General features: G+C 33.5%; 1 protein-coding gene across 4 annotated transcripts in view; it reads left to right on the top strand.

The window, feature by feature from the left end:
• LOC129952103 (kazrin) overlaps positions 1-26,674 on the top strand; it is a 239,541-nt gene that overhangs the window by 200,813 nt on the left and 12,054 nt on the right. For 2 of the 4 annotated variants that reach the window (XM_056064536.1, XM_056064535.1), the window contains exons 5-12: positions 9,598-9,825; positions 10,021-10,902; positions 10,973-11,033; positions 11,122-11,312; positions 11,372-11,866; positions 12,021-12,182; positions 18,799-18,943; positions 24,095-24,206. In XM_056064536.1, the coding sequence (XP_055920511.1) occupies positions 9,598-9,825; positions 10,021-10,902; positions 10,973-11,033; positions 11,122-11,312; positions 11,372-11,866; positions 12,021-12,182; positions 18,799-18,943; positions 24,095-24,206 (2,276 nt within the window). Of the gene's footprint in view, positions 1-9,597; positions 9,826-10,020; positions 10,903-10,972; positions 11,034-11,121; positions 11,313-11,371; positions 11,867-12,020; positions 12,183-18,798; positions 18,944-19,393; positions 20,889-24,094; positions 24,207-26,674 lie in introns of those variants that run through there. The other 2 variants (XM_056064539.1, XM_056064538.1) reach the window with 2 other exon arrangements.

Genomic DNA, 26,674 nt, shown 5'->3' with positions numbered 1-26,674 from the left:
AACAAAAATAATTGTATATCCAAAATAGTGTATGCAACAAAGAAAAAAGTTTCCACAGTTAGTACCATTTAAAAAAAAAAAGAAAAACCTTTAAAAAGTGTTATCGAAATTTGGTAAAAATTTATTTTCGGCTCAAATAACTTGACAAAAATTTAAGATATTCGTCTTAAACTAATTACATCTTACAAAAATGTCAATCAAATTTTCATGTAAATCCAACAGTCAGTTCTTATAAACAAATTTACAAACAAAAATACGCGGAATTGGTAAAAATTGATGTTCGATTCTCGATATCTCGTGAATAAATGACTTCAAATTAGAAATGCTTTTTCAAGGTTTTTATTTTTTGTAAAAAAAACTGCCAATTGCAATTTTCTCAAATTTTAACTAAATGTAAAAAATGTTATTTTTCGTTGCATAAAATTGTTTTGCTCATAAAAACTTTTTTGATCGTAATACTTATAAACACTTATTTATAAAACAAAACGTTCTTTGAATTTATTATAAAAATATATTTATTTGGTATCACGTCACAATACATATATAATATAAAATTTTAATTCGCTAGCGTTATTGGTTCGTGAGATATATGGGTTAACCAAAATTTTCAACTTTTTAACATCCCATACGAAGCTAGGTCTGATTTGTCAAAATTGGTAAAAATTGGTTTTCGACTAAAATAAATTTTGAAATCAAACTAATTTCATCATATGCAAAATATTGTTAGTAATTTTTTTTAAATCATTTAACTGACACCTTTTTTAACATAACACAAAAACCTACAAACATTTTAAGCAAGATAAATCTACAGACGGGATGGGAAGTTTTGAGTGTGGGTCGAAGCCCAGCCTCTTTTGTTAACCATTTTGCGTGCTCGAAATAAAGGTCTATCCATCTGAAAGAATTTTTAGAATCAATAATCTTTCAACAAACGTTTGCAGATATTTATAAATTTATAAAAGTTATGTTGAACTTAGTACTTCCATTTGTATGGAATAATTAATATGGTCAACATTTAGGTAGTGTTTTTTGTCTCCATTGTTGCTAATTATTTTTCAAACCACTGTGATAACGTTTTCTTTGTCTGATGTATATTTTGTCTCCAATCCAGGCATGTACCAAAACAAAACGAGCTTTAATTTTAATAAATTATCAAAATCATAAGGAACATAATTTAAAAAAAAAAAAACTTGCAAACATCATCACAAGACTTATCATATGTTAACATATAAGTTAGTTATTTTTTACTCTGGGAAATAAAAAAATATATTTTTTTACTGTGCAACCGCACAGTTCAAGCACTTTATTGAAACTCACAAACTTAAATCTAATTTACATTAATGAAACCTATGGGTAATACCAACAAGTGCCGATGTTGCAGTCATTCGGTTGCTCACCTCTTCCAGTTCCCAAGAATTCGACGCTTGCATCCGCACTGACCTGTAGTATGGAAATGTGTCAGCATATTTGACGGCACATGTATCCGCAACCTATAGACACTGTGGGAACATGACGTGTCAGCGTATTTAGTGCTAACTCCTCCCTTCTTAAGCTCGAGCGTCCTCGGTCGATTCCACGAAAAGTACTGGGATTCGGTTTAACCTTGGTGAATCGATAGCTGCTTTGCTCTGTGGTTCAGGTTGTTGACGTCTTGCTTCCTTTTGTCCATTAATGGTGTACTTCACGATTACAAGACCCATGATCAGTATAACAATGAGCGATGTAACAGTGCAATTTGCTATGATGTGGATCTTTCCTTGCTCCTGGATTTCGTCTATGTGCACGGTGTTATTGATATGCAGCTCTTTGAGCATCTCTAGCGTTAAAAGCTCTTTATAGGTCTTTGTTGATGATTTGGAATGTAGGATTGCAGGCAGCGGCTTAGCGGATGGTACTTCTTTTGACACAAATTCTTGGCCATTTATGGTAATTGATGCATTATGGAATTGAATGATAAAGGTTCCCGTTATGTTGACCACTTCATTTTCTGTAGTGATTGATCCGTTGAATTGGTTGAGAAAGAGGGTTCCCAACTGGATTTCTTCGACTGTTGGCACGTGTTGATTGTTGATTTCTTCGCAACTTGAAGGCTTACCCAATATAAGTTTTCGAATACAATTTTCTGCGCTAAGATTTACAATCTCATCTCTATTGCAGACTGTTAGTTCATTATATGTTTTACAATGTTTTTTTATACCATACATTTCACTTTCGCAAGTGAGTACATTTTCATATTGTAATTTAATTATTTTATTATTATACTTGACAGGCTTGATTAAAAGTTTTTTACAAATATATTTTTCAGTTGTAGGTATACTGATAATGTATAATATGGTTTTTTTATCTGATGCAATTTTTATTTCTGAAAAGTTAAGTGCTTCTTCTAAGTTTATAAATGGTATATTACTTTCTTCAAATCTTTCTTTAACAATTTTTAATTCTGAATTAGAAAGAATAAATGAACTGACAACATCATTTTTCGCCCATAAAAGTGCGTACTCTATGTTAGTTAATTCTTCTTTAATGACATCAAGTTTATATTTTAAATCTAATGTGTATTGATTTTTAAGTACAGTGTTTGACCTTAGTAGGTTCATTACTTCGTTCGTAACGTTAGTTAATTTATTTATTCTTTTCGTATAAGCTTGGTTGATAACAACTTGTTTATTACTATTTTTTAATAATCTATATGACTGGGACTTTAGGATTTGAAAGTCGTCGTGGTCAGGGCTACCAGCGAGCCATTTCCACGCACTTCCTAAAAAATTAAGGGATCTAGGATTTCTATTTATTCTTGGTTTAAGGATGCTGAGTTGGTTGGTAATCTGGGTTATCTGGTGGGATATTATGGGATAGTTTGGATCGGATTCGTTCAAGTTCCCCATTTGTAATCTTATGTCTTCTAATATAATCTCGTAAGCTTCTAATTCTATCACGTGAATAATCCTAAACGTACCCGTTTGTAACTTTGCGGTTCCCATACTTGTCGAAACAATTTTGGAATTAGAATAATCCAAAATCTGAACTTCCGCGAAACCTTTGGATAGAAGTGACCTGAAAAAAGAATGTTAATTCCTAATGTTATTTTTGTGAATAATTTTTCCGGATTCTGTTGTAACGATTGTAGCTTTGTCTTCTTTAACTATTTCCTTTTTATATCTTGGTGAGAGTTTTGTACCTAATCTTTTGTTTATTTTAACAAAGATAGTCTCTCCTGGGGAATATGTTTTAATTTTGTGTCTATTTTTGTTGTGGTATTCTAGGTCGGTCTTTTGTTTTTCTGCAATTTGCCCCGCTATTTCCTGTCTAGCTTTTTCGTATTGTTCGGGGTTGGTGCTAACTGTTCTACCGAAAAAAGCTTCAATGGGCCGTTTCTTAGTGGTTGAGTGTATGGAGTAATTATATTCGTATACCGCTCGATCGAGAAGTTCGAGAAAAGATCTGTGAATTCGGTCTGTCTTTAAGCAACGCATTATTTCAGAGAGGGTTGAATGAAATCTTTCCACCTGACCATTTACGGCACTCGTATATGGAGGTGTTTTATAAATTTCGATTCCTAGTTGGTCCTGTAGCATGAAACATATGGAAGCTGAGCTAAATGTTTTTTCGTTATCGTATACCACCATTTTGGGTACACCAAATGCAAACACAATCTGTCTCAATGGTTCTCTTACATCTTCTACTGCCCTAGATTTAATGCATCTCACTTGAGCGTACTTCGAAAATTTGTCAATTGCTGTAAGCACTAATTGTTTATCTGTGGAGTAGATGTCAATGTGAATTATTTGACCTGGGTACTGTGGGATAGGAGAGCTTCGCAATTCAGGCTTGTTAGGCTTTCTGTCATATTTCTGCTCTTTACAAACCCTACATTGTTTTACTAATTCTTGAATTCTGGCTTTCATTTTCGGAAAATAATGCGTTTGAAGGATTTGTATTTTATTTTCATTAACATTTCTGTGCGCTCTGTTATGTTCTTTAAGAATCAACTCTTCTTGTTCTGTACAATCAGTTAAGTCACTTACGCGTGATTGGGTAAAGCGTGTTTTATAGTTCCTAAAATGGTATGGATAAATATTTTGGATTTTGCCCATCGTTGGTTCATTTGTATAGAGGCCGTTTACAACGCTAGGGTTAAGATATCTCTTTAATATTGAACGAAGATCCTCTTGTGAATAGTTTGGTTGAACAAAAATGTGTCTATGGTAAGTTGGAAAGGGAATCTCAAATTTGTATGACGTCTCGTCTCCTATTAATAACATTATTTGATTTTTAAATACATTAATTGGTGTTTCAACTGCAGGTACGAGATCATGGGATGAAGTCTGATCACTGTGCTGAGACGCTGATAGTGAGTTAACTTGTGAAAATTGTGGGGAGCGAGAAAGCGCATCCGCTACCACATTACTCTTTCCTGGTTTGTAGTGTAACTCGTAGTTATACTCCTCCAGGATGGCTTTCCATCGCTTCATCTTAGAATTATTGTTTTTTTGACTCAGGGCGTAGGTCAGGGATTGGTGGTCTGTAAAGATCTTGACGTGAGCCGTACCGTAAAGGTAATTTCGAAAAGAGTTGAGTGCCCATATAATTGCTAGCATCTCTTTTTCATTTGCGGCAAAATGTTCTTCCGTTTTACTTAAAGACCTTGAAATGAAAATAAGAGGTTTATCGTTTTGTGATAAAACGGCACCTATCGCCACATTAGAAGCGTCTGTTGTAAGTTCAAAGCATTCTTTGTAATCCGGATAAGCCAGGAGTAAATCCTTCGAAGTTAATGAATTTTTTACTTTTTGAAAAGCATCTAGTGCATCTGCTGTCAGAGTTATAGGAATTCTTTTTGACTGTGTTTTTGACACTCTTCCGTCTTCACCACGCAATAATGCGGTTAATGGTTTTGCTATTTTTGCGTAATCTTTAACGAAACGCCTGTAGTATCCGGCGAGACCTAGGAATGACCTTAATTCTTTTAGAGTGGTCGGGACCGGGAAATCGTTGATGGCTTTAACTTTATTGGGGTTTGTTGTTAAGCCCCTTGAGGATACAATAAAGCCCAAAAATTCAACTTCTTCCTTAAAGAAGTTGCATTTGTCTAATTGCACCTTCATATTAGCTTCCGCTAACGTTTGAAAAATTAATTCAACATGCTTAACGTGCTGCTCTTCTGTTTTACTAAAGACGATAATGTCGTCAATATAAACATAGCAGATTCTCCCAATATGGTCTCGTAATATATCGTCTAAGGCTCGTTGGAAGATTGCTGGTGAATTTTTCATCCCGAAAGGGAGACGGAGAAACTCATATTTCCCGTTATTAATAGAGAAGGCGGTTTTCTCAGTGTCCGATGTCTTCAAAGGAATTTGGTGAAAACCGCTCTTGAGATCTAGTACCGTAAAGAACTTGCATTGTCCTAACTGGGCTAAGACCTCACTAATTTCGGGGATTGGGTATTTATCGGATACAATAACCTGGTTTAACTTTCTGTAGTCGATCACCAGTCTGTATTGTTTATTGCCCTTTGCATCATCTTTTTTTGGGACGATCCATACTGGAGAGTTGTATGGCGAACGAGAGGGTTTTATGATTTTGTCTTCGAGGAGTTTTTGGATTTGTTTTTCTACTTCCTCTCTCAGAGATGCAGGGTATGGATAGTACTTAGAGTATACCGGAGAGTCTGTGTTTGTACGTATTTCACCTACCACCTTGGTGGTATAAGTAAGCCTTTCGTTAGGGTCTGCAAATAAGGGTCGGAATTTTTGAACTAGAACATGGACAGCGTTTTTCTGTAAGTCTGACATATGATCTGTTTTTATTTCTATTGGATTTATGGATTGAGATTTTAATTGTTTTATTCGAATTTTAATCCTGCCTAGGATTGACATAAAATTGTTTCTAGTGTGGATAATTGCATTAAGTTGTTTAAGGCTATCATTACCCAATATTCCATGAAAGGACTTTAAAGTTGGTAAAAGATAAAATTTTAGTTCGACCTCGTTCTGATTAAAAAGATTGACAAATGTATGCTGGGTTATTTCTATGTCACCAGCGATTGATTTAGCTAAGAAATTTTGTTCGTTCGGAATTGGTTTATCTACTAGAGACGATTGAATGAAATTTTTACTGGATCCGGTGTCAATTAAAAAATTTAACAGTTTTCCGCTCTTCGTTTTACACTGAAAGTATGGCAACGAAGAGTCATTTAACCTAAAAAATGAATGTCACATTCATCTAGGGTGGGTTCTGTTTCAGATTGCATTTCATTACCTTCTTGTAATTGTTCGGCTTGTTGCTGCATATAGCGATACAGATCAGGATCATGCATGGCTTCTTCTACGTATGGTTGCTGGTAAAAGGCAAGTGCATCGTTTGGGGAGATGTAACCTGTTGGTTGTAAGGTAAAATCTGGAGGTTCGTATGAGGAAGGTGTCGGGTTTTCAAGATTTATGTGAAAATTTCTTTGTATTTTATGCGGAACCCTATTTTGAAAAGAGGGATTCGAGTCTTGCGCCCTTTTTCCAGCATATTTGAATGGCTGGGGACGATTTTGGTAATTTACTTTCGACGATTTTATAGTGGACGTTTCCATCGGCTCGGGTTTAGGTTGTGGCCTAGGCGGCCGAGGAGGTGGTGTATTAGTATTATTATAGTTGGGATGGTTGTAATTAGGATAACTGGGATGATTGTAGTTAGGATAATTGGGGTTATTGTAATTAGGATAACTGGGATAATTATCTTGGAAAAGTATGTTATGAGCATTATTTGCAGGCTGTGGCAGATAAGCAACTTCTGGAAAAAAGGTATTCTGGTGCGGCATTCTCCTATTTTGGGTATTAAAGTTTTCTTGCAGTCTCATTGGTTGTTGTCGTTTCGTCTGATACCTTTGATAATAATTGTTTGGATGTTGCGTTTGATAATTTTGATAATTGTTTGCGTATTGGGAACGAAATTTTTGATTTTGTAGTTTCTCGCACAGGTTTAATGCCTCTGGAAGGTCTGTAGGTTCTTTCATTCCTAAAAGTCTTGGTAGATCACCATTTAGTCCGCGTATAAATGTATCCAAGGCTTTTCCTCTATAAGTATTTGTCAATAACGTAAGAGCTTCTTGGCCAACATCCATGCAAGTGATCTTGCTTAGCACAAGCGACAAATGCTTATAAACGGATTGGTAAAATTCTTGTATTGAAGACTGGCCTTGCACTAGGGACGTCATCTGGTACTCTAAGGTACCCAGATCCCTTTTATCGGCGTAGTGTAGCGTAAGGCATTTGGAAATTGCTTTCCAGTCGAGTGGAGTATTATATGACTCCAATACAGCGTCTGCTACTCCAATGACTTTGTTTCTTATGATACTCAAGATACCATAATATTTTGGAGTCCCCTTGAGTGACTCGTAAATCGTTAAAATTCTTTCCACGCTCTTACGCCAAGAGCTAAAATCACTTGGATTACCTGAGAATTCACGCAGAGATCTAACCACATCGGGTATCTTATCTAGCTCATCGATTTTTCCTCTGAATTCGGGGTGAATTTCCTGATCCCGTGTAGGGATAGCGTCGAAATTTGGATTGACAATTGAGTTAACAACACCTGCTATTATATTTATAAGTTCGGGACTTGAGATTACACTTGCTTGGGTTGTACTTGGTGGTAACTGGAGGGGATTCACTTGTGGATTTGGGGGAGGGACATTAAGGTTAGGAGTATTTATTATAGGGCGATTTCCGTTATTTGGGTTTGACATGGTTAAAAGAAAAGAAATTTTGTCTCCTTTTTCCTTTTTTGTTTACTCTAATTTTTAGTTAAAATTCAATAAAATATTTAGAAAGGAAAATGTTAACGGTATGCGTATGTACCTATGAAAGCACTTTCTCTTAAATATAATTAAGTTTTTTGCTTTTCGCTATTACTAATGTTATCTTTTTTTTATTTTCTTTTGGTTTAGATTGGATAAAACATTAAGAAAAAAATGTTTCTATTATTAATATTATGTATTTTTTTTAAATTCTTTAAATTATTATTTTTTTATATTTAGAAAGAATAAAGGTTTACGGTATTCATATGTACCTATGAAAGCACTTTTTCCTTAAATAAACTTAAATTAATCTTACAGAACAATTATGATGAATTTCGACATCTGGACTTCTGACTTAATTCTGGAGCGGCTGGCAGCGGTACTGTCTCCTTTTTGCATTAGCAGCTACTAAGGGGCCTTTATTTCTCCAGAGGAGTTTCACTGCACTTGATTCTTGGCTTACTCGGTTTTTCGAGATGTTTTATATTTTTATATTTCCCGCTTACTCGGTATTAACGAGATGGTTTTTCTTCACTTTTTATTTGTAGCTATCACTTGCTCGATATTAGCGAGATGGTTTTCTTTTTTCCTTTTCTACTCGGTATTAACGAGATGGGTTTTTTTTACTTTTTTTTATAGCTATCACTTGCTCGGTATTAGCGAGATGGTTTTTCACTATTTCGTACTTTAGTTCGAATAAGTAAGACACGAATTAGCTCGGGTATAAGAACACAAATTAGCTCGGGCGCCAGTTAGTTATTTTTTACTCTGGGAAATAAAAAAATATATTTTTTTACTGTGCAACCGCACAGTTCAAGCACTTTATTGAAACTCACAAACTTAAATCTAATTTACATTAATGAAACCTATGGGTAATACCAACAAGTGCCGATGTTGCAGTCATTCGGTTGCTCACCTCTTCCAGTTCCCAAGAATTCGACGCTTGCATCCGCACTGACCTGTAGTATGGAAATGTGTCAGCATATTTGACGGCACATGTATCCGCAACCTATAGACACTGTGGGAACATGACGTGTCAGCGTATTTAGTGCTAACTTATACACAAGATACACAAGTATGTAACGTCCCCCTGTACCACACCTTCAGTGGCACCGATATTCTACCACATATTTTGTCTGCTTATTATTATTAGTAAACTTCAAACTCATGACCATAACAATTTACAGACTAATTCAACTTGAACCAAGCTAACTTCTATGTTTTCCCCCTAACAAAACCGCAATCTCTAGCTTTCGTATTCCTAAACTAATTTACTATAGCTCTTGTGGTTTTACCCATCCCTCCCTACCCCAAAAAACCTATCTACTTTTATTTCATTTGTACTACAAGTTCACCTCTATCGTTGTTTTAGATATTCTGAAAAAACACCACCCAAACCCATTAAAAAAAAGGAAAACTTTCCAAACCTTAAGCCTCATACAAATTCTTCTAGTTAAAGACAAAAACAACTGCTGGCTGTGTGTACTGTACAATAACATCAAAGCTTATGCTTATGCCTCACCACCCGTGTAATTCGATATACTTAATAATACTATATAATATAATGCCAAACAACCAACAAAAGTATATAATGTATATTTTTTTTTAGTTTTTGCAAATCTATGTAAATATTTTTCTTTATCCGAATATCTTTTTTTTTCTTCCTTCATTCATTTCATTCATGTGAACTCCTGGTATATGTCTCATTGATCCTGCACGACCATTCATTTACCAAAAATAAAATAATATAAAAAAAATAACTTTGAATGTGCCCCATTATATCAATCCACAAAAAAAATCAAAAAAAGTTGATAAGAAAAACGCCAATGATGTTGTTGTTAAATTCATGGATTTAGGACTCAGTGGCACAGGTGCTCAAGGTGTAAACGGCTGCAGTCTATTTAGCACCAAGGACCAACATCTTAATAACATGGATAAGGGCGCAAGTGGAGGTGGAGGAGGAGGCAGCAGCAATAGCAGCAGTTGCGATGGTAATCGCAATGACGATTCCAAGTTTCAATTTAACGAGGCAAAAGGTACGTGGTACTCGTAAATATGTATACCCTTAATAATAGCTTCCATTAAACCTATGTACTCGTACACCACCAACAGAGCTATAGCGAGCGTCATAAGCTTTATATTTTTTATTCAACTTTTTCCCTTCTCCAATCCTCTAACCGACCTTTTTTTTATTTTCTCTACCTTTACCTTTTTTTTACTTTCTGATATAGATTCCCCGTCGAAATTGAGAATAGAAAACGAACGACTTAATTCGGAAATTCAAAGATTACGTAAACTACTTGAAAACTCACCGGACGGAGCTGTCGGTGGCATAGATTTATCGGATAGTAACAGCTGCGATGCCCATTCCACGGACGGCGGCGGAAGCTCCAGCCGTATTGATCGATTGGAAGCCGAACTCAAGGCAGCCAAAACACAAATAACCGCCCTCCGTTTGGAGCGGAAGAAACTTAAAACTGACAAAACAGATCTGCTGGCACACGTTAAACAGTTGTGCGCCTCGTTGCAGGACAAAGAACAGGAGCTTAGGGACTTTATTCGTAATTACGAACAAAGGATCCGCGAGAGTGAAACGAACAATGCGAAAATGTCCTCGGACCGGGAACGCGAACGATGGTCGTTGCTGAAGCACGCCCGGGACGAGGCGGAGAGGTCGTTGGCATTGGCCCAACAATTGAGTGCGCGTGATGTGCAATTGCAAAGGCTGCAGGAGCAGCTCCAGGAGGCAAGGAGACAATTATCTGGTTGTTTATCGGATCAGGAGAGTCTTTTGTCGTTTGCACCATTAACACCTCCATCGGGTTTGATTAACCATTTGGCAGCATCGTCGGCTAATTCCAATGCACTGGCGGCCTACGGAACCACTGGTGGTGGAGGTGGTGGTGGCAGTATAGCTGGTGGAAGTAGTATCGGCGGCGGAGGAGGCGGAAGTGCTGGCGGTGGGAGTGGCGATTCGGGGGTGCGTGGCAGCAGCGACCGGGAGAGTGCTGCAGGTGATTTGAATCTCAGCGATGGCACGTGCGAGAACGGGCCGTGCATCACCGTAGATCCAGATAGTATCTCCATCGTGTCCAGTCAGAATATGTATCAATGTGAGTTGTGTGGCTCTGTCGTCGTCGTTATGACGGCTGAATTAATGTCGTTTCCTTCCTTCCTTTCCAGTTGGCACACCCAAAGAGAGAAGTCCTACACTGTCGCCTTTGAATTCAGCTGCATACTCAAGGTATATTGTTAAATCTCATCTCATCTTTCTTCCAGCCCATTGAGTTTTGATTTCGTGTATTTTTGTACTTTCGTACTTTTTCTTGCAGGTCCGTTGAGCAACTGGGTTCGCCGGGTGACAATGAATGTCCTTCGGCACTCACTCGGAAATTTGCCGCTGGCAAACCTGGAGCTCTGAACTCCCGCAATGGACGTGGTGGTACTTGGGGTAGTATATCTAGGGTATTCGCTAGGTCCAGAAACAAAAGCAAAGCTCTGAGTGCCGACACTGCCAGCGAATGTGAGTTCTATCACAAAATTATGAAACGTATCCATTTTTATTTGCCAAATTCTATTTAGATTCCGATTACTCATGGAACTCCCTAACCGAAGAGGGATATGCCGAAAAACTCCGCCTACTACGTGAAGCCTCCCAGGTCCCCATGGAACGTTGGCGAGCCTCTCAAGTACTCGCTTGGTTGGAAGTCGCTCTCGGTATGCCCCAATACAGCACACGATGTTCCGAAAATGTCAAAAGTGGCAAAGTCCTGCTCGAACTTAATGACGCCGAACTAGAAACCGGTCTGGGACTCGCACATCCTATGCATAAGAAGAAACTACGCCTAGCCATTGAGGAACAACGACGTCCCGAACTGGTCAGGTATCCGCTAATAACACAACTTGGTCACACATGGGTCGCATCCGAATGGCTTCCAGACATTGGTCTACCGCAGTACACCGAATCATTCCTTCATTCGTTGGTCGATGCTCGAATGCTAGATACGCTTTCCAAAAAAGAATTAGAGAAATTTTTAGGTGTTACTAGGAAATTCCATCAGGCTAGCATAGTGCACGGTAGTTATCTTAATTCAATTCATTTTTATTTGTACTTTTTAATCAAAACTAGAAGTTCCATTTGAATTTTCGTTTATTGAACTGACCACAGAAAAACAAAACACTAAAAAATTCGATTTCTAAACTGATTTATTGGTATTTTTACTTCATTCAGGTATCCATGTCCTGCGGATTGTGAAGTACGATAGACAAACATTGGCGATGCGTAGAGTTCAATCAGAATCAGTGGATACTGATCCAATTGTGTGGACAAATCAACGCTTTATTCGCTGGGCTAGGTCAATCGATTTGGGTGAATATGCTGATAACTTGAAAGGTAAAATTAAATTGCTTTTTTTTGTGCTCGTGTGTATGTATTTTGATTCTATTGTTGTTCTGTTTATATCAATGTTTAGATTGGTTTCGGGGGCGATTTTAAAACGGCCTTTGTGGATGTGAATTGATTGACTAATTTATTTTAGCGTTTGAGGCATTTTAAAAAGTTTTGATCGAAATTTGGGGAAAGGCTTAAAGTACTTTTAAATTAAATTAAGGTTGAAATAAAATTGTGTACTTTAAATAAATTTGGAGTTTTAAAAACTCTGCTTTTCAAACCTCAAGCTACAAAAAATGTATCCTTGCCTTGGTAGAATTCTGTGCACCCTATTTGCTATATGTTTACAAAGGTTATTCAAAATTTACTAATAAGGAATTTAATAAATGAGATTTTCAACCCTAACAAAAGTGTCTTGAATAAAATAAGTGGCAACCCCACTTCCTTGTTGTCATTACCATAAATAACGCTCAAGACAAAAAACTCATTAAATATGGAACACAACATCGCCGCCGCGCCGGTTAAGTATTCTGTCATTCCAATTTTCTAGCACTCTAGTTCACGGTTCTTCACAAATACTTACAAAAAAAAGTCTAAGAGGGACAGATCCGAGGCGACCAATTGGCATCGTCAAGACCACTGATAACACGATTTGGGAATTTTTCGCGAAAATTATCTATTGTGCTTTCTGACATTTCACGTCAACCAGCATGAACTCAAATTTGCCCGAAGCCATGTCTTAAATTTTAGTTTAGAAAATGGTTAAAATGGCTTTGTAACTCCCACTTATGACCGAAATGTTGTTCCCAGGCTCATTTTCAATTTCGTGGAAAATGGCTCAATGACGCCAACAAAGTATAACTTTTTTTAATTCTTATTATTTTTTAAAAGTTTGAAAAGTAATAATATCGAGATAGAAATAACTTAGGCGTCATCTTCGGAAAATTAATAAGCTTTGAAAGTATATCCTGCACGACGAACTAAGATTTTCAAAAAATATCAATGGAAGTGTTGCTTTGGAAAACCATCGTTAACACGGTAGAAATTTCACTGCAAGTGAAATCCTGCTGCGGATATAGATTTGATTTTTATTCGAGTATCGGAATCAATCAAACGACTACGTTTCAGAATACAACCTATCAGTATCTTTTCATGTTTAAAAAACAATATTAAGCTTCAAATCCTACTTTTCAATCTGGTTTTCAAAATTGCTTTGCATAAAATTGATCTTTGAGTTACTTTCGCGTAATATTTTGTATAATTAATTGCAAGACTAAATAAAAATATGAATAGTATTGTTTTGGTAAGCTGACTCGACTAAGTTTTTTTATTTATTTTGCAGAAAAAGGCATGAGCTCCTAAATTTGTTCTTATTTTACACAAAGTCAATATCAACATATGTTACCCAATTTGTTGCACACAAAGATCTACACATAGTTACATAGACCTTATTTTATGAAGGGACTTCCTCTTTTAAATTGTTTATTTTATTAAATTAAAATTAGTTCTGACCTAAATTTCCCTAATTTTTTTACATTTTTGTTTAAAATATTGTGTAAAATTTACAGTTGCATAAACTACGTAAAAACCGGACTACACTTCATCATTTTTTTTTGTCAATTTCGAACTGTAAACACGCCAAATATTTTACAAAAATGGTCGTCTTTTATTGCTTGCCAAACGTGAATCTAAAATAATATTGTACATCATTGTAGAGTAAATAAATCAAATCAAATCAGGGATGGAAGGGACCTACAGTTTTAAGCCGAATCCGAACGGCAAATTTGAGAAAGCACTTTTCATGACAAGAATTACTCTTATAGAATTTGTCAATTCCTCCCAAGAGGCAGTACCCGTGAAAAAACTTTATGTGGCATATGGAGGGATCGAACCCAAGACCTCTCGCATGACAGTCCAACGCACTAACCATCATGCCACGGGTACTACTATTTTTATAAATATACGCCATACAAAAAAAAATGTCGTTTTTATAAATATACGCCATACAAAAAACAACAGAAAAATTACATCAATAAATTTGTTTTAATATTTGCTGACATCTCCCATTTAAAGCATAAAGCTGTAATTAAAAGGTCAGTTAAAAAAATCAAAGCGTTGACTCTTTAACGTTACGAAACATTCAAAATGTTCTCTGTCAACCGACCGTTAGCGTTCAAAGTACATAAAACGTCATACAAAATATGTTGACGGGTAGGTACACAAGTCAACGTGGCGTTAAGTTAACTCTGAAAACGCGTTTGCTCGCAAAACATTGACGATTACACGATTTAACAAAATAACGTTTATATGAGTCGACGGTATTTTTATTTGTTTTAGACCGGAAAAGAATATTTACATTGATACAGAATAAGTATGTTTTTGAGTTGTTTTTAATTTTGCAACTCATGAAACAAAAATCTCTACGGTAGGAAAATTCTAAGAAAAGTTGTGTCTACCTTCTTCTTATGAACTAGTAATGTTTGTTATAGTACAGCAGGTAAAATACTTTGAAATACTTTTCAGAAGTTGTCGTGTTAAATAAAATTCAAAAAGACATATAAACCTGAAGAGTAAAGGTATATTTTCGAGTTCAACTTCTATCTCTTCCCAAAAGTGGAATATTAATGAAAATTGTTAAAATTTTTGATAATTAATTACAACCAATCAACAAAAGAAGTCTTACAGATATTGATGGTAAAAGGATGGGTGTGTTTATAGTCTTAACATTAAATATTCACTGAAGACTGGTGGACATATTTCTTAAATCCCAATCACGTATTCGTTTTGGGAGACACCTGGTTTAATTCAAGCTATTCCGAAACTGTTCGAATCCAAGAGTTCGAAGTTTACAGAAAAGAGGAGGCGCTCTCTTAGCGGTAAGAAATACACATTTCTCTTCTTCTGTGTCTTTTCGATTTGAACTAGTCTGTGTAAGGATAAGACATTTTCATTTTAAACCTTTACATTCCTCCAAAAAGTTTGGAGTCAGTTCATACTATCCTTGGCAATAGACTTTCTTATCAGTTTGTCCTGCTCTGACACTACTATTTACATAAAGGTGATTTTAATTTACCACTTATTGACTGGATTCCATCTGAAGATTTACCCATTTCTGTGTCTTATGAAAGAAAAATGTAGCTGGAGGGACGTTAGAAAACCTTCCTCGGTAAACCTGTTTCAATTTGCAGAGCATAGTTAAGCTGCAACTTTTCCACTTGGTTGTATTCGCGGTATCCCCAAACTAGAGTACAGAACAACATAATAGCTTTTGAGGCGACATCGCAACTATTGCAATTAATATTCTCCACCACTTTCGGAATCCTAGCTTATGTGGTTTCAATACTTGGATGTCCAACACGCTTGTGCCAAAGTTCAAAGTGTGAAGCCACATTTTTTGTAACATATGCACTTTGTTTGGGTGGTCTGCTGAGTCGAAATATATTGTTCACCAAGCTTGCAGTTGCAACAACATTACCCCTTTGGTCTTTCACTAAACATCCATTCTTGGAAAAAAAACCATTGAAAACCCTTCTGAACAATTTTTGAGACAAATAAAAGATTAATGCATAAGGAACGTGAAGGACTTCTAAAAATTCAACCTCACTTTCTTTGAATTTTCCAATAGATACATACCTTCATATCGACTTTACCTATAACTTGTACTTGCATTTTTTAATTATTTGCAACAACTACCTCAGAGTTAAGATGTTCCATACTACTTGAAAAGCAAGCACTATTTGAGCACATGTGAGCTAGCTGACGCTCCCGAGTCGAAATACCATTCTTTTTTGTCAAGAACCGTGACGAAAAACATCCTAACATCGCATTCTTCTTTTCTTAATGGATCTTATTTGGTTTTAATACTGTCTCCTGTAATAAGAATCTCAGAGCTTTGGATTCCCATTATCATTGGCTTGTATTCTTCGGAAAGACCAGCTAAAAGCATTGATCCTATCCATTCTTCATCTAGGTTAAGACCAACAGACCTGAGCTTGTACGATGTATTTAAAACATCGTTAACGTACGCATCTACGGTAGAGAAATCTTTCAATTTTGTAGAACAAAACTTTTGGATGAGCCCAACTCTTCTCACAAGACCAGAATCTTAAAAAAATTTCCGAAGAGAATTCCAAATCTCTTTAGTCTTATGAGGATAAATGGATCTTTCAACAATCAATATAAGCTCCAATTTAGCGTTTAAGAGCTTCGTTGTATCCTTCTTTGTCTCACTACTATCAGAAACAGCCTTCCAAAGTCCTTTCATTTGGAAATAAGCTTCAACGGAAAATTTCCATTCTTCGAAGCTTTCGCTTTCGCAAAGCTTTTCAATGATGAATTTCGTTTCAGACATCTTATCTCAATACAAATTGCCTTATTATTTTGTATTTAGATAGTGATAAGGCCCATAACCTGATGTTTTAAGATTCTGAACAGTAAAAATATTATTTTCAATACATCAAACATATAAAAATTAATACAATTTGATAACGATGAAATAAACTAAGTATTTAAAAACAAAGTATCAAATCTCAACTTTCAACAAATCATTTTTCGCACGCTGCTCTTCTTCCACCATTGCAAAATATTACTATTTCCGACTTATCAAGATTTATTTTAAGATTCCATTGAATGCATTAAGTCTTAAAACCCTCAATTAACTGATACAAATTTTAAGGATTATCTGACAACAGTAGAATATCGTCCGCATATAAGAGGGCGTTAATTTGAAGATCGTCTAAAACAATACAGATTGCAAGTTCCACATGAAGATCATTTAAAAACAGAACGAAAAGAAGAGAGCTTAGCACACATCCTTGACGAACACCTTTCTTAGTGGGGAGAAGTCTGACAAACACGAACCATATTATAAAGAGACTTTATAGTAGCAAGTATCTTTAAAGATATTCCCAGAGTCGATAGCTTATAAATAAGAGCATTCTTGTCATTGCTATCAATAGCAGCCTTAAGATCGATGAAAAAAGCTTAGACTTTCTTCTTTTGGCAGAGTTGAAGTTAAATTATGCATGAAAGATTACAAACTTGGTCCACAGTAGAATAGTTTGCTCTATATGCAGCTTGAAATTCATTGATGATGTTGTTTTTTTCTAACAAAGCTGACAGTCTGTACAAAAGAACTGTAGTAAACAGAAATGAAAGTCCTCTATAGTTTGACACAATATTTGTATCTCATTTCTGGTACATAATGGATTTTCTGAAAGATGATGGTAGTACTGCAGTTTCAAAAATCTCAGTGCTACAGAGTACCGTCCTTAATTTTGTATCCGTGTTGAATGATGACTGCTCAGCCGGTACCGATGGTATTCCCCAGATAGTATTAAAAAAGTGTAGTAATGCTTTAGTTGACCTTGTGGTTTTATTTTAACTATTATTCCTGAACAATTTTTAATTAATAGCTACAAACTACAAACAACACTGGTTATCAGTCTGTTATAGCACTGTGAATTGCTCTTTCAAGGCTTATGATTCTGATAGCAATTATTATCAAACCATTCAAGAAAAAAGTATTTTTAAAACAATTTCTCAACCCGAAGTCCATATTGTTCGTTAATATGGGATTACATTACATAAATATGCGTTGACAAAAATCTGATTGATAATATTGAGACTGCGATGACTGATCGTCTCAAAAATTAATTATACTGGGTCTTGGGTTCGATCCCTACCTATGCCATCTAAAGTTTTTTTCACGGGTACTGCCTTTTGCGAAGAGTTGACAAATTTTCCAAGTGTAATTCTTGTCATGAAAAGTGCTTTCTCAAATAAGCCGTTCGTAATCATCTTTAAACTGTAGGCCCCCTATATCCCTGACAACAGTGTTTGCACACAGGAATAGTTGGGAGTTTTAAGTCACTAGGCCCTAGTTCTCAACGGACTGCTGCACCACCCGAATTTGGTTATTGATTTAATTTAACCGACACATTACCCAGAAAGAAGTCAACGGTTCCACTCAAAAATATTTATCAACGTGATACCCTTGAAACAGATTTGGAAGTCATTTATACCTCAGACAGTCAACGTGTTATCCGTTTACGTTGACCTTCCAATAGCAGCTTCAGTCTTACTATTTTAGTATAAAAACCAAGGAATAATAGATACTTGTACATCAACAATGTAGTACAAAGGAAGTCGTCAAATAGATTAAATTTGTCTCTGGTCTTAGGTCTTAGCAAAATGTTAACATATTTACTTTAATGAAATACCCAAAAAATAATTCCAGAACTCAACAAAGGGATTTATAGCTTACTTGATCAATCATTACAATGCGCAAAACCAAAATATTAATTTCAGTAATGGTTTCACGACATTATACCCCACCCTCTATACAATTCCAAATCAACAACCATATTATTACATCACGTTAGATCAAAGATATTTCGACAGAACATTATTAAATTGCAAACTCCTCAATTTAGTTACTCCTCTCCAAATTAAATATTATATCGCGAAACTCAACATATTTACCTTTATATTATATTATATGTAACTTTGCAACAAAATATCCTCCCTATCCTTTATGTCTATATCATCATATATTGTTAAAGCGATACTATCATCATTATTGACATTTCCTGTCTGCATTTATGTCATATAATTACAGATAGCGGTGTACATGGTGGCTTAGTGGTTTTGGAACCATCATTCTCTGGGGACACCATGGCCACAGCCTTAGGAATACCCCCGTCGAAGAATATCATACGACGGCATCTGGCTACTGAATTTGATGCCCTCATTCTACCAGCAAGGTGAGTCTTTTATTATTATTATTAGGTATCTCGTATCTATCTACCATATACCTATAAGCCTTTATAAGTTTGCAAAATAATTACAAAAAAAAAACAGAATATTTAAACCTTTTAAGTTTGGCCTATCATTAGCACACACACATCATGTCATTTTTAATATTCGTCTTCTTCATCCTTCAGCCAAATCATTTAATATTCAAAAACTACCAACAAATCTATTAAAAAAATATAATACATTAAAATATATCTATAAAATAATTTTTCATCGTTGTTGTAGCGATTTTTTAAATACATACATAGAGTTATGTCGTTTTGACTCTAATTGATGTTTTAATTTTTGCGTTTCTCTTCTTGTTTTTTTTCTCAAATCAAAACCGAAAAACGAAACAAAACAAAATCCTTTTGATGTGATTAAATCATTTCCGCATCCGCATTTATCCAAAATCAAAGGTATATTGTTTTTTGCCAAATGGAAGAGTTTCAGATGGATAACTCTAGAATTTTCCCCACAAATCAGAAGCCAATGGGAAGATAAATTAATTCATCGATTTAATCTTAGTAGACAAACAAAATACACTTATTAAATAGATTAAAACAAAAAACTATTACAAAAGTAAACAAAACAAAAATTATCGCTACATAAATTAGTTCAAATTGAATCAAAATAAATTACAATTTTTGAAAACTACAAAACAAAACTATCTTTAAACTAAACTGTCTTTGTAGAAGAAACGAAAAAAAGATACAATCATTCTAATGAAAGAAAGAAAAAATATTAAACAAACCGAATAAATAAAACAATATAAATCAAAATACGAACAAAAAAAAAAACAACTATTAAAATCAAAATTCTAGCTAGCCGAATTTACATAATATTTATATAATAAAAATGAAATAGTTTATACAACATCAATTTTGAAAAAAAAAAAACAAAAAAAATCAAAAACTTTTGAGACTACACAAAACGCCACACACATCCATCACACATAGCGCCATTTATACATAAACTTGTATCAAAATCCAACTGAATTCATAGAAATATTTTTTTCTATATATTTAAATTAAAAACTAAATCAAATAAAATAACTATTAAAATTATGAATCACAAAACTAAACAAGAACAACAAAAAAAAAAAGGATAACAATTATTAAAATACTGCTATGCCGACATGTGTGTTTGCTTTTGCTGTTTTGCACATATTTACTCTTATTTTTGTAATATTTTTAATATTTGTTTTTATTTTTCTAATCTCAGGGTATTCGCATCATTGTTTTATGATATTTGTAATTTTTATATAAATGTGGCTATATTTTGTTTGTATTTTATTAAATGTTATGGGACAAGGGTGTACCTGGGGTTTTTTGTCTCTTCCACCACCGCCAGGTAAGGTTACTTGTTTAGGTGGTTTTGTAGGCGCTTTGTGTTTTGATTTATTTGATGTTTTTTGTTTTCTTTTGAAAAATACTAAAGTTGATTGTATAGTAACTTTAGAAAAATCAGTTTTGTCCAAAAGACACATTGCATACTTCACAACATAAAAAAAGTTCTTATACATGTTCATTTTCATGGTTTTTGTACGAATTGCTACTCAGAAACACGATTTTATTATAATTTCAAAAGTCACTAAAACCCAAATACACATTTAAAAAAAAAAAAACCTTAACTATCTCAAAATTATAGTTTTGTACTTCAAAGAGTGAACTCTAGATGATCCAAAAAGCTGCCTCGCATGCACTTTTTTCTAAAAAAAAAAACAAATGTTAAAGGCTTCATAAGCTTAAAGATGTCAGTAAACAGATAATGGACAGGTTCAGAATACATAAGGCACTTGAAAGCAAGGCATGTTTCTAGTATCTGATTGGCCAGCTGTCAAAAAATTGATTTCCCATTAAAACAACTTTATTGGAAAGTTGACTGGAAAGTTATTCCAGAAAAATCTTCTTTCACTTGTGTCAAAATGGCTAATCATAATTGTTCATTTAGCTGAAGCTGAGATTAATATTACTTTAAAATGCAAAATACAAGTCAAGATCGACTTCTAGCTTGCCTGAGGAGTATTATGTAAACAATTATTCTTTTAGTAGTTTTTGCACTATCAACTGAAAATAGAGGTTAGTGGAGTACAGTTACGAGTTTGAAGTTAATGACACTTGAAAAGTAAATACATAGTTGACTTGGTCAAAGCTTACTTTCTAAGAATGCAGTTCACTGCAAATAAAGTCCCTTGCGTTGTCCTCAGCCCCTGCCTAATGAGATTCTGAGTCTACTCAAAAATATGCATAAAAGAGCTTTTTATTCATTTGTATAATTCCACTGAATTTAAATCAGCTGTTCTTTGTCATATGACAGAACTTGGGCGTGTTTCTCCTAAAACAAACTCGAGATCAAAAAAATATATAAAACGTTCGACAAAATCACGTTAGGTAAAACTATAATACATTCAAGTTCACGGCAGAGGTCAGATAAAACTGGCGAAATAAAAAAGTACCGGGTTCATGATTTTCTTTACCATTTGTTCCCGAAAATAAAGAGTGTTCCGTATGTTCCTCATTTAATTAATTTAACTGGTACTTAAATAACTTAATTTATTTATTGTTTTAATATTATGACCAGGAATTCAGATTTGATATGAAGCAAAGGGTTTGTCCTAAAAGTTTTTATAATGATTTCGGGCAAATGGCCGTCACTGTAGCGGGCTCGGAAAAATTCCACCCAAAAGAACCAATTTCTCAATGGAATCTTATGTTAGCAAAAGCGCGCCAAATGTTCTCTTTCAAGTCGTCAATTGTTTGGACTTATCTGCGTATACAAGCTACTTCACATCATACAAAATAGCCCAGCGATTTTAAAGCGCATTATCTTTGAGGACAAGCCACAGGCCAACGACGCGAAATAATGAGCTAACCAAAAGTTTCCTTCAATAAATTGGTTGCTGTGTTGGCTGTGCAAACCTCGTCTACATTAACATCCTCTGATTAAGCTATGAATTTTTGAGAATGGAACGATGGGGTCTCAACAATAGCTTGTGGGTTATAATAATTCCAAATACGACAATTTTTCTTATTAAGCATTATTAATATTTCGAAAAAAGTATTGCCACAATATTGTAAGATCTACTAACCGCGTACACTTAAATTAAGTTTGTTTGATTCAAAGACATAAATTAGGTATGTAGCTTACTCTCAACGTCAAGTTAACAATAAATAAATAAATTCAACGTCAAAAATAGGTGGCTTATGTTTTCACCAGAAAATAATATTTATCAGTAAACAAAATGAATTTGTTTCCTTGCTACCACTTTTAGGTTGGTTTACTAAAACATATAATAAAATGCAGCATTTCACTGAAATGTCTAAACTTCTTTCTTTACTTTTCGAAATATTATTTTTTTGTAATGACAACTTAAAAAATATTATTCTTAATAATAAGAAAAAACAATGTTTGTGTTTTTCTTCAATTTTGCACAGTTACCTTAATTTAATGCAACGCAATGTCAAGCGGTGAAACTAATATGTATTTTAGATCTGCTTAACATTTTTAAAACAGAAACGAAATAAGAGAGAAACGAATATTTTCAAATATTCTCATTGAAATTACCTGGTACCTGGAGATTCCTTATTTAAACAAGGATTTATTTAGCCAATTTAAATTTTTTAGAATTTTCAGCGAAAGACATTGACATTGATGCATTCAAATAGAACTAGAAAATAACAATGAGAAAATTCCTCTTTATAGTTAAAGTTGTCACAGCCAATGGCTTATTAAAAATGTTCCCGAATGATTTTTTACATAACTGGCTAAGAGTTACGATTGGAAAAAGAACTTGAATATAATATTTTGCTTTCAAAACACTTAAATTAAAGCAAACAGGTATAGATTGTGTTTTTCTTATATGCTTATCCCTTAGGATTTATTGCATCCTAAATAGCCAACGGTTAAATAAGGGTGCGATCATGAAAATGACCACATTGGGTCTATGGATCTTATCTAATCCTTAAACTATAACAAGAGCTGTAGGTAGTAGCCGCCAATGTGGAGTCTTTGTGTTTGTGTTCAAGCAGGACATGAATATAAGAGATGAGCAAATATCTCTTCTTCTTGAACCTTCTGTAAAAAAAAAAAAACACGACTCTTATATCTTCATTTTAACATATGAAACGTGTTTTTTTAAACGTTTCATTTTAAAGAAAACATAAAACGCATATAATTCAATGTTATGGCCGAGAAAAGGGTGATATTATGTTAGAAAAATGATTTTGGGCAAGTAGCTCAAAACCGGAATGCCCTATCTTCGACCAGAAAATGGGGACGTATATCAAAAATAACGTGCCCAATATTATCTTCATTTTGTTGATAATAAGCTTTCAAATGTTGTCCAGGTCAGTATATCAAATTCCCCTTCGGCACCCGTTTAAACACAAATTTATCCCGGTTTGTGTTTTTAACTTCATTTTGTATCGCAAGTCATTAAGACTTACAATATAGTTTAAAATTTTAAAATCTTAACGAAAACGAGGGAATTTGATTTTAAAAAAGGATAACATTAGGTTGAAAATGAAGGCCTACATATATCAATGCGCATGTTTTTTTTTAAAATTCAACTTTTTGTTATGTTACATTCAATCAAAATTAAACAAACATTCTTTTTAAAAAACATTTTACCTTAAATTAAATCCAAACAATTAAAACTTCATTCTTAAAAATTCAAAAAAAAAAAAACATTCTCTTCATGTGAACATTTCCCTTCACACTATTTTTTATATTTCTTTCTCATTTTGAAAATCTTAAGCTTTCGAGAAAACTTCATAAAATTGTACACCCTTATCTTGTACTTTGTTCAAAACTAAAAAATTTACCAAAAAAAGGAAAACACTTGTTTCCACTCTTATTAACTAGTATTTTTGTTCTTTCTTCTTTTTCTCGTTTCTTTTTTTAAATAAACGTTTAATGCATTCCCACTTCTTCACCTTTATAACCCTTGCTGTGTTCACTATACCTACATTGAAACTTAAAAAAAAAAACAATCTAAATTACCGCCCTCTTAAACTAAATGTGCGTAAATGTATGGCTGAATAAAATAATTCACTTAAATTAAAAACAAAAACAAAAAAACAAAACATTTTATGCAAAATTGGATAATGTGTGTGTAGGGCAACACTTGGTCAAGGCATTCGATCTGGCTGTGGTATAGTTCCTATTACTGGACCTGGCGGACTTCAACACTATGCCACGGCTGACCGACGTTCCAGTGGCAGCTTGAGGGTAAGTACGCATTTTAATTATTTATCCTTGATTTATTCCAATTAGTGATATCATATAAATCGAAAATCCAATTTACCAAAAACTAAAAAAAAAATCGTATAATTTCTGTCTCTAGCTTGTATTGCTGTGAAGCTTTAATTGTTTTATTATTTTTCCATACATAAATATGACATTATTTATAACTGTTGATATATAGCAACATAAAATGCACCAATTCTTTTAATTCATGTTTAGACTATCATCATCTAATTGTTTAGTACGTTCTAAATATTTATATTTATTTGTTTAATATAAATCTATAAATATTTATTAAATATTTAAGTGTATACTCAGTTTTATTGTATGCAAACTTCAGATGTTGCATGCACGTCGGCAAATAGATCTGTCAACATTTTATTTTCTTCCTTTTTTTGTTTTTTTCCAAAATAAAAATTTAAAAAAAAGAAAACAAAACAAGGCACAATCAGATAAAAGCAGGATAATTTACACTAAATCTCAATCCATCCCCTATACAAAAATACAAATACTATAAATATCAAAAATTGGAATTTGTTTATACAAAAATTAATAAAAAAAATATCTAAATTAGCATGAAATTATTTCACACAACTGTGATTATCTTTTAAATTAATTAAAAACTAAAAACAAAACAGAAAACAATAAAATAAACAAAATTATGTAAGTGAAAATAAAACTAAAATAACTCTTTCATGCTTCTGTAAAATAATAAAAATTCAAATAAATAAATTAATAAATAATTGTAAATAAATACGATAAACTATTTACTTTTTTAACATAAATTAAATAAATCCAAATATAAATATTACTTTTTTTATTTTGTATCAATATAAAAGTATATTTAAAATTATTTATTTTTTAAATTTACATTTATATATAGAATACAAAAAAAAAACTTATTCTTGCACACTCGTTGTACAAATTGTTGGAATAAATACTTTTTGACAACATATTTTATAAAATTTAATTTCACCATGTACAAAATATATTTTTATTAGATATTATTTTATAATAATTATGTTTTTATTTTTAACAAACTAACAACTTATACTTGGCTAGACATATCCCTAAAGTTATTAAAATGTTTTGTTTTGATAGTTATTTTTAGTTTCATGCTCTATTGACTGTAATTTAAAAATAGAAAACAGAAACTTTAGAAAAGGATTTTTAATGCTGGAGATTTTAATAATTGAAGATTCAGACTAAAAAGCTTTGGTACTTTTGTTTAGTGGTCAAAAGCAAATAAATCAAATTATTCTATATTTAAAAAAAAAATATGAAGGTAGTACATATGGAAATAGAAAATACGAAGACATTTTCACATTCTGTATATTCTATGAAAATCTGGGACCTCTCTTTTGTGTTTTTAAGCAGAGCAACTGTCAAAATAACATTTGTATATTCGAATCGTCTTATTATCCGATCCCTGTAATTTTGAAAAGTTATTAATCCGAATGGAAGTGTCTTTGGCAAAATATTGTTTAGCTAAAATTGTACGCTTAGACAATAGAAAAGCACAACTTATGAATTTGAACTGGAAAGTTTATTGTCAAAATGATGTCTTAATTTTTAGTTTAAAAACTTTAAGGAACATCAAAATTAATAATTGCTTTCAACACTATGACAAATTGCATTATTTTGTTGAAAAAATTCATTCAATAGTAGCGTCAAAACCGTCTAGAGAAATAGCAGCTGGACCATTTCTTATTTTTAAGGTCAAGCAGAAACCATTGCGTATTTTTCTTTTGTATAAAATTGTAAATTTTTCTCGTTTCGCCCATGAACAATTAATCATAGTACACAGAAACTAAAATTAAAATTGTATAAGAATTGTTACAGAAATCTAAACTATTTTAGTGTATGAATTAATGTTCCAGTTTATATTAAATATCTCACTTTACTTTTGCTGTCAGAAATCTGAGAGTACAATTTTTATAATTCGCTATCTCGAGAATTCTCTATCGCGCAATTCGAAAAGGATGAAAAGAAATGGAATGCTAACTTGGTTTCTAGGTGTGTTTACAATTCATTCTCATGCTCTGTCAATTCGTTTGAGAAAATTCGGATGATATCTTGAAATATAAACTAGTACAGAAAAGAAAATTTGAAATTTGAACTTGTAAATAGTTCTCATCAAAAACACTCTAAATGAAGATATTCATCCTTTGTATGTATATCACGAATTGCTAGCGTGCGTGCGTCGCGTCGTCGATGAAAAGGTCTAACTTAACCAAGAAATGTTGGCTAATTTCATATTTCATATTCATAAATATAGAATCAACTCATGATTCACACATTTAATCACTTTATGAATAAGCTGTACGCTTTAGGCTTAGGCAAACCCCGAATAACCCCGAAGAGTTATACCTTCATTAAAATGTTTTTGGTTCACGTTATATAACATAGGATTGACAATTATCAAATAAGACTTACATTTGACAGATTTGATA

Source organism: Eupeodes corollae, chromosome 3, assembly GCF_945859685.1.
Source record: "Eupeodes corollae chromosome 3, idEupCoro1.1, whole genome shotgun sequence".
Lineage (NCBI taxonomy): Eukaryota > Metazoa > Arthropoda > Insecta > Diptera > Syrphidae > Eupeodes > Eupeodes corollae.
This window is presented reverse-complemented; position numbering and strand designations above follow the sequence as displayed.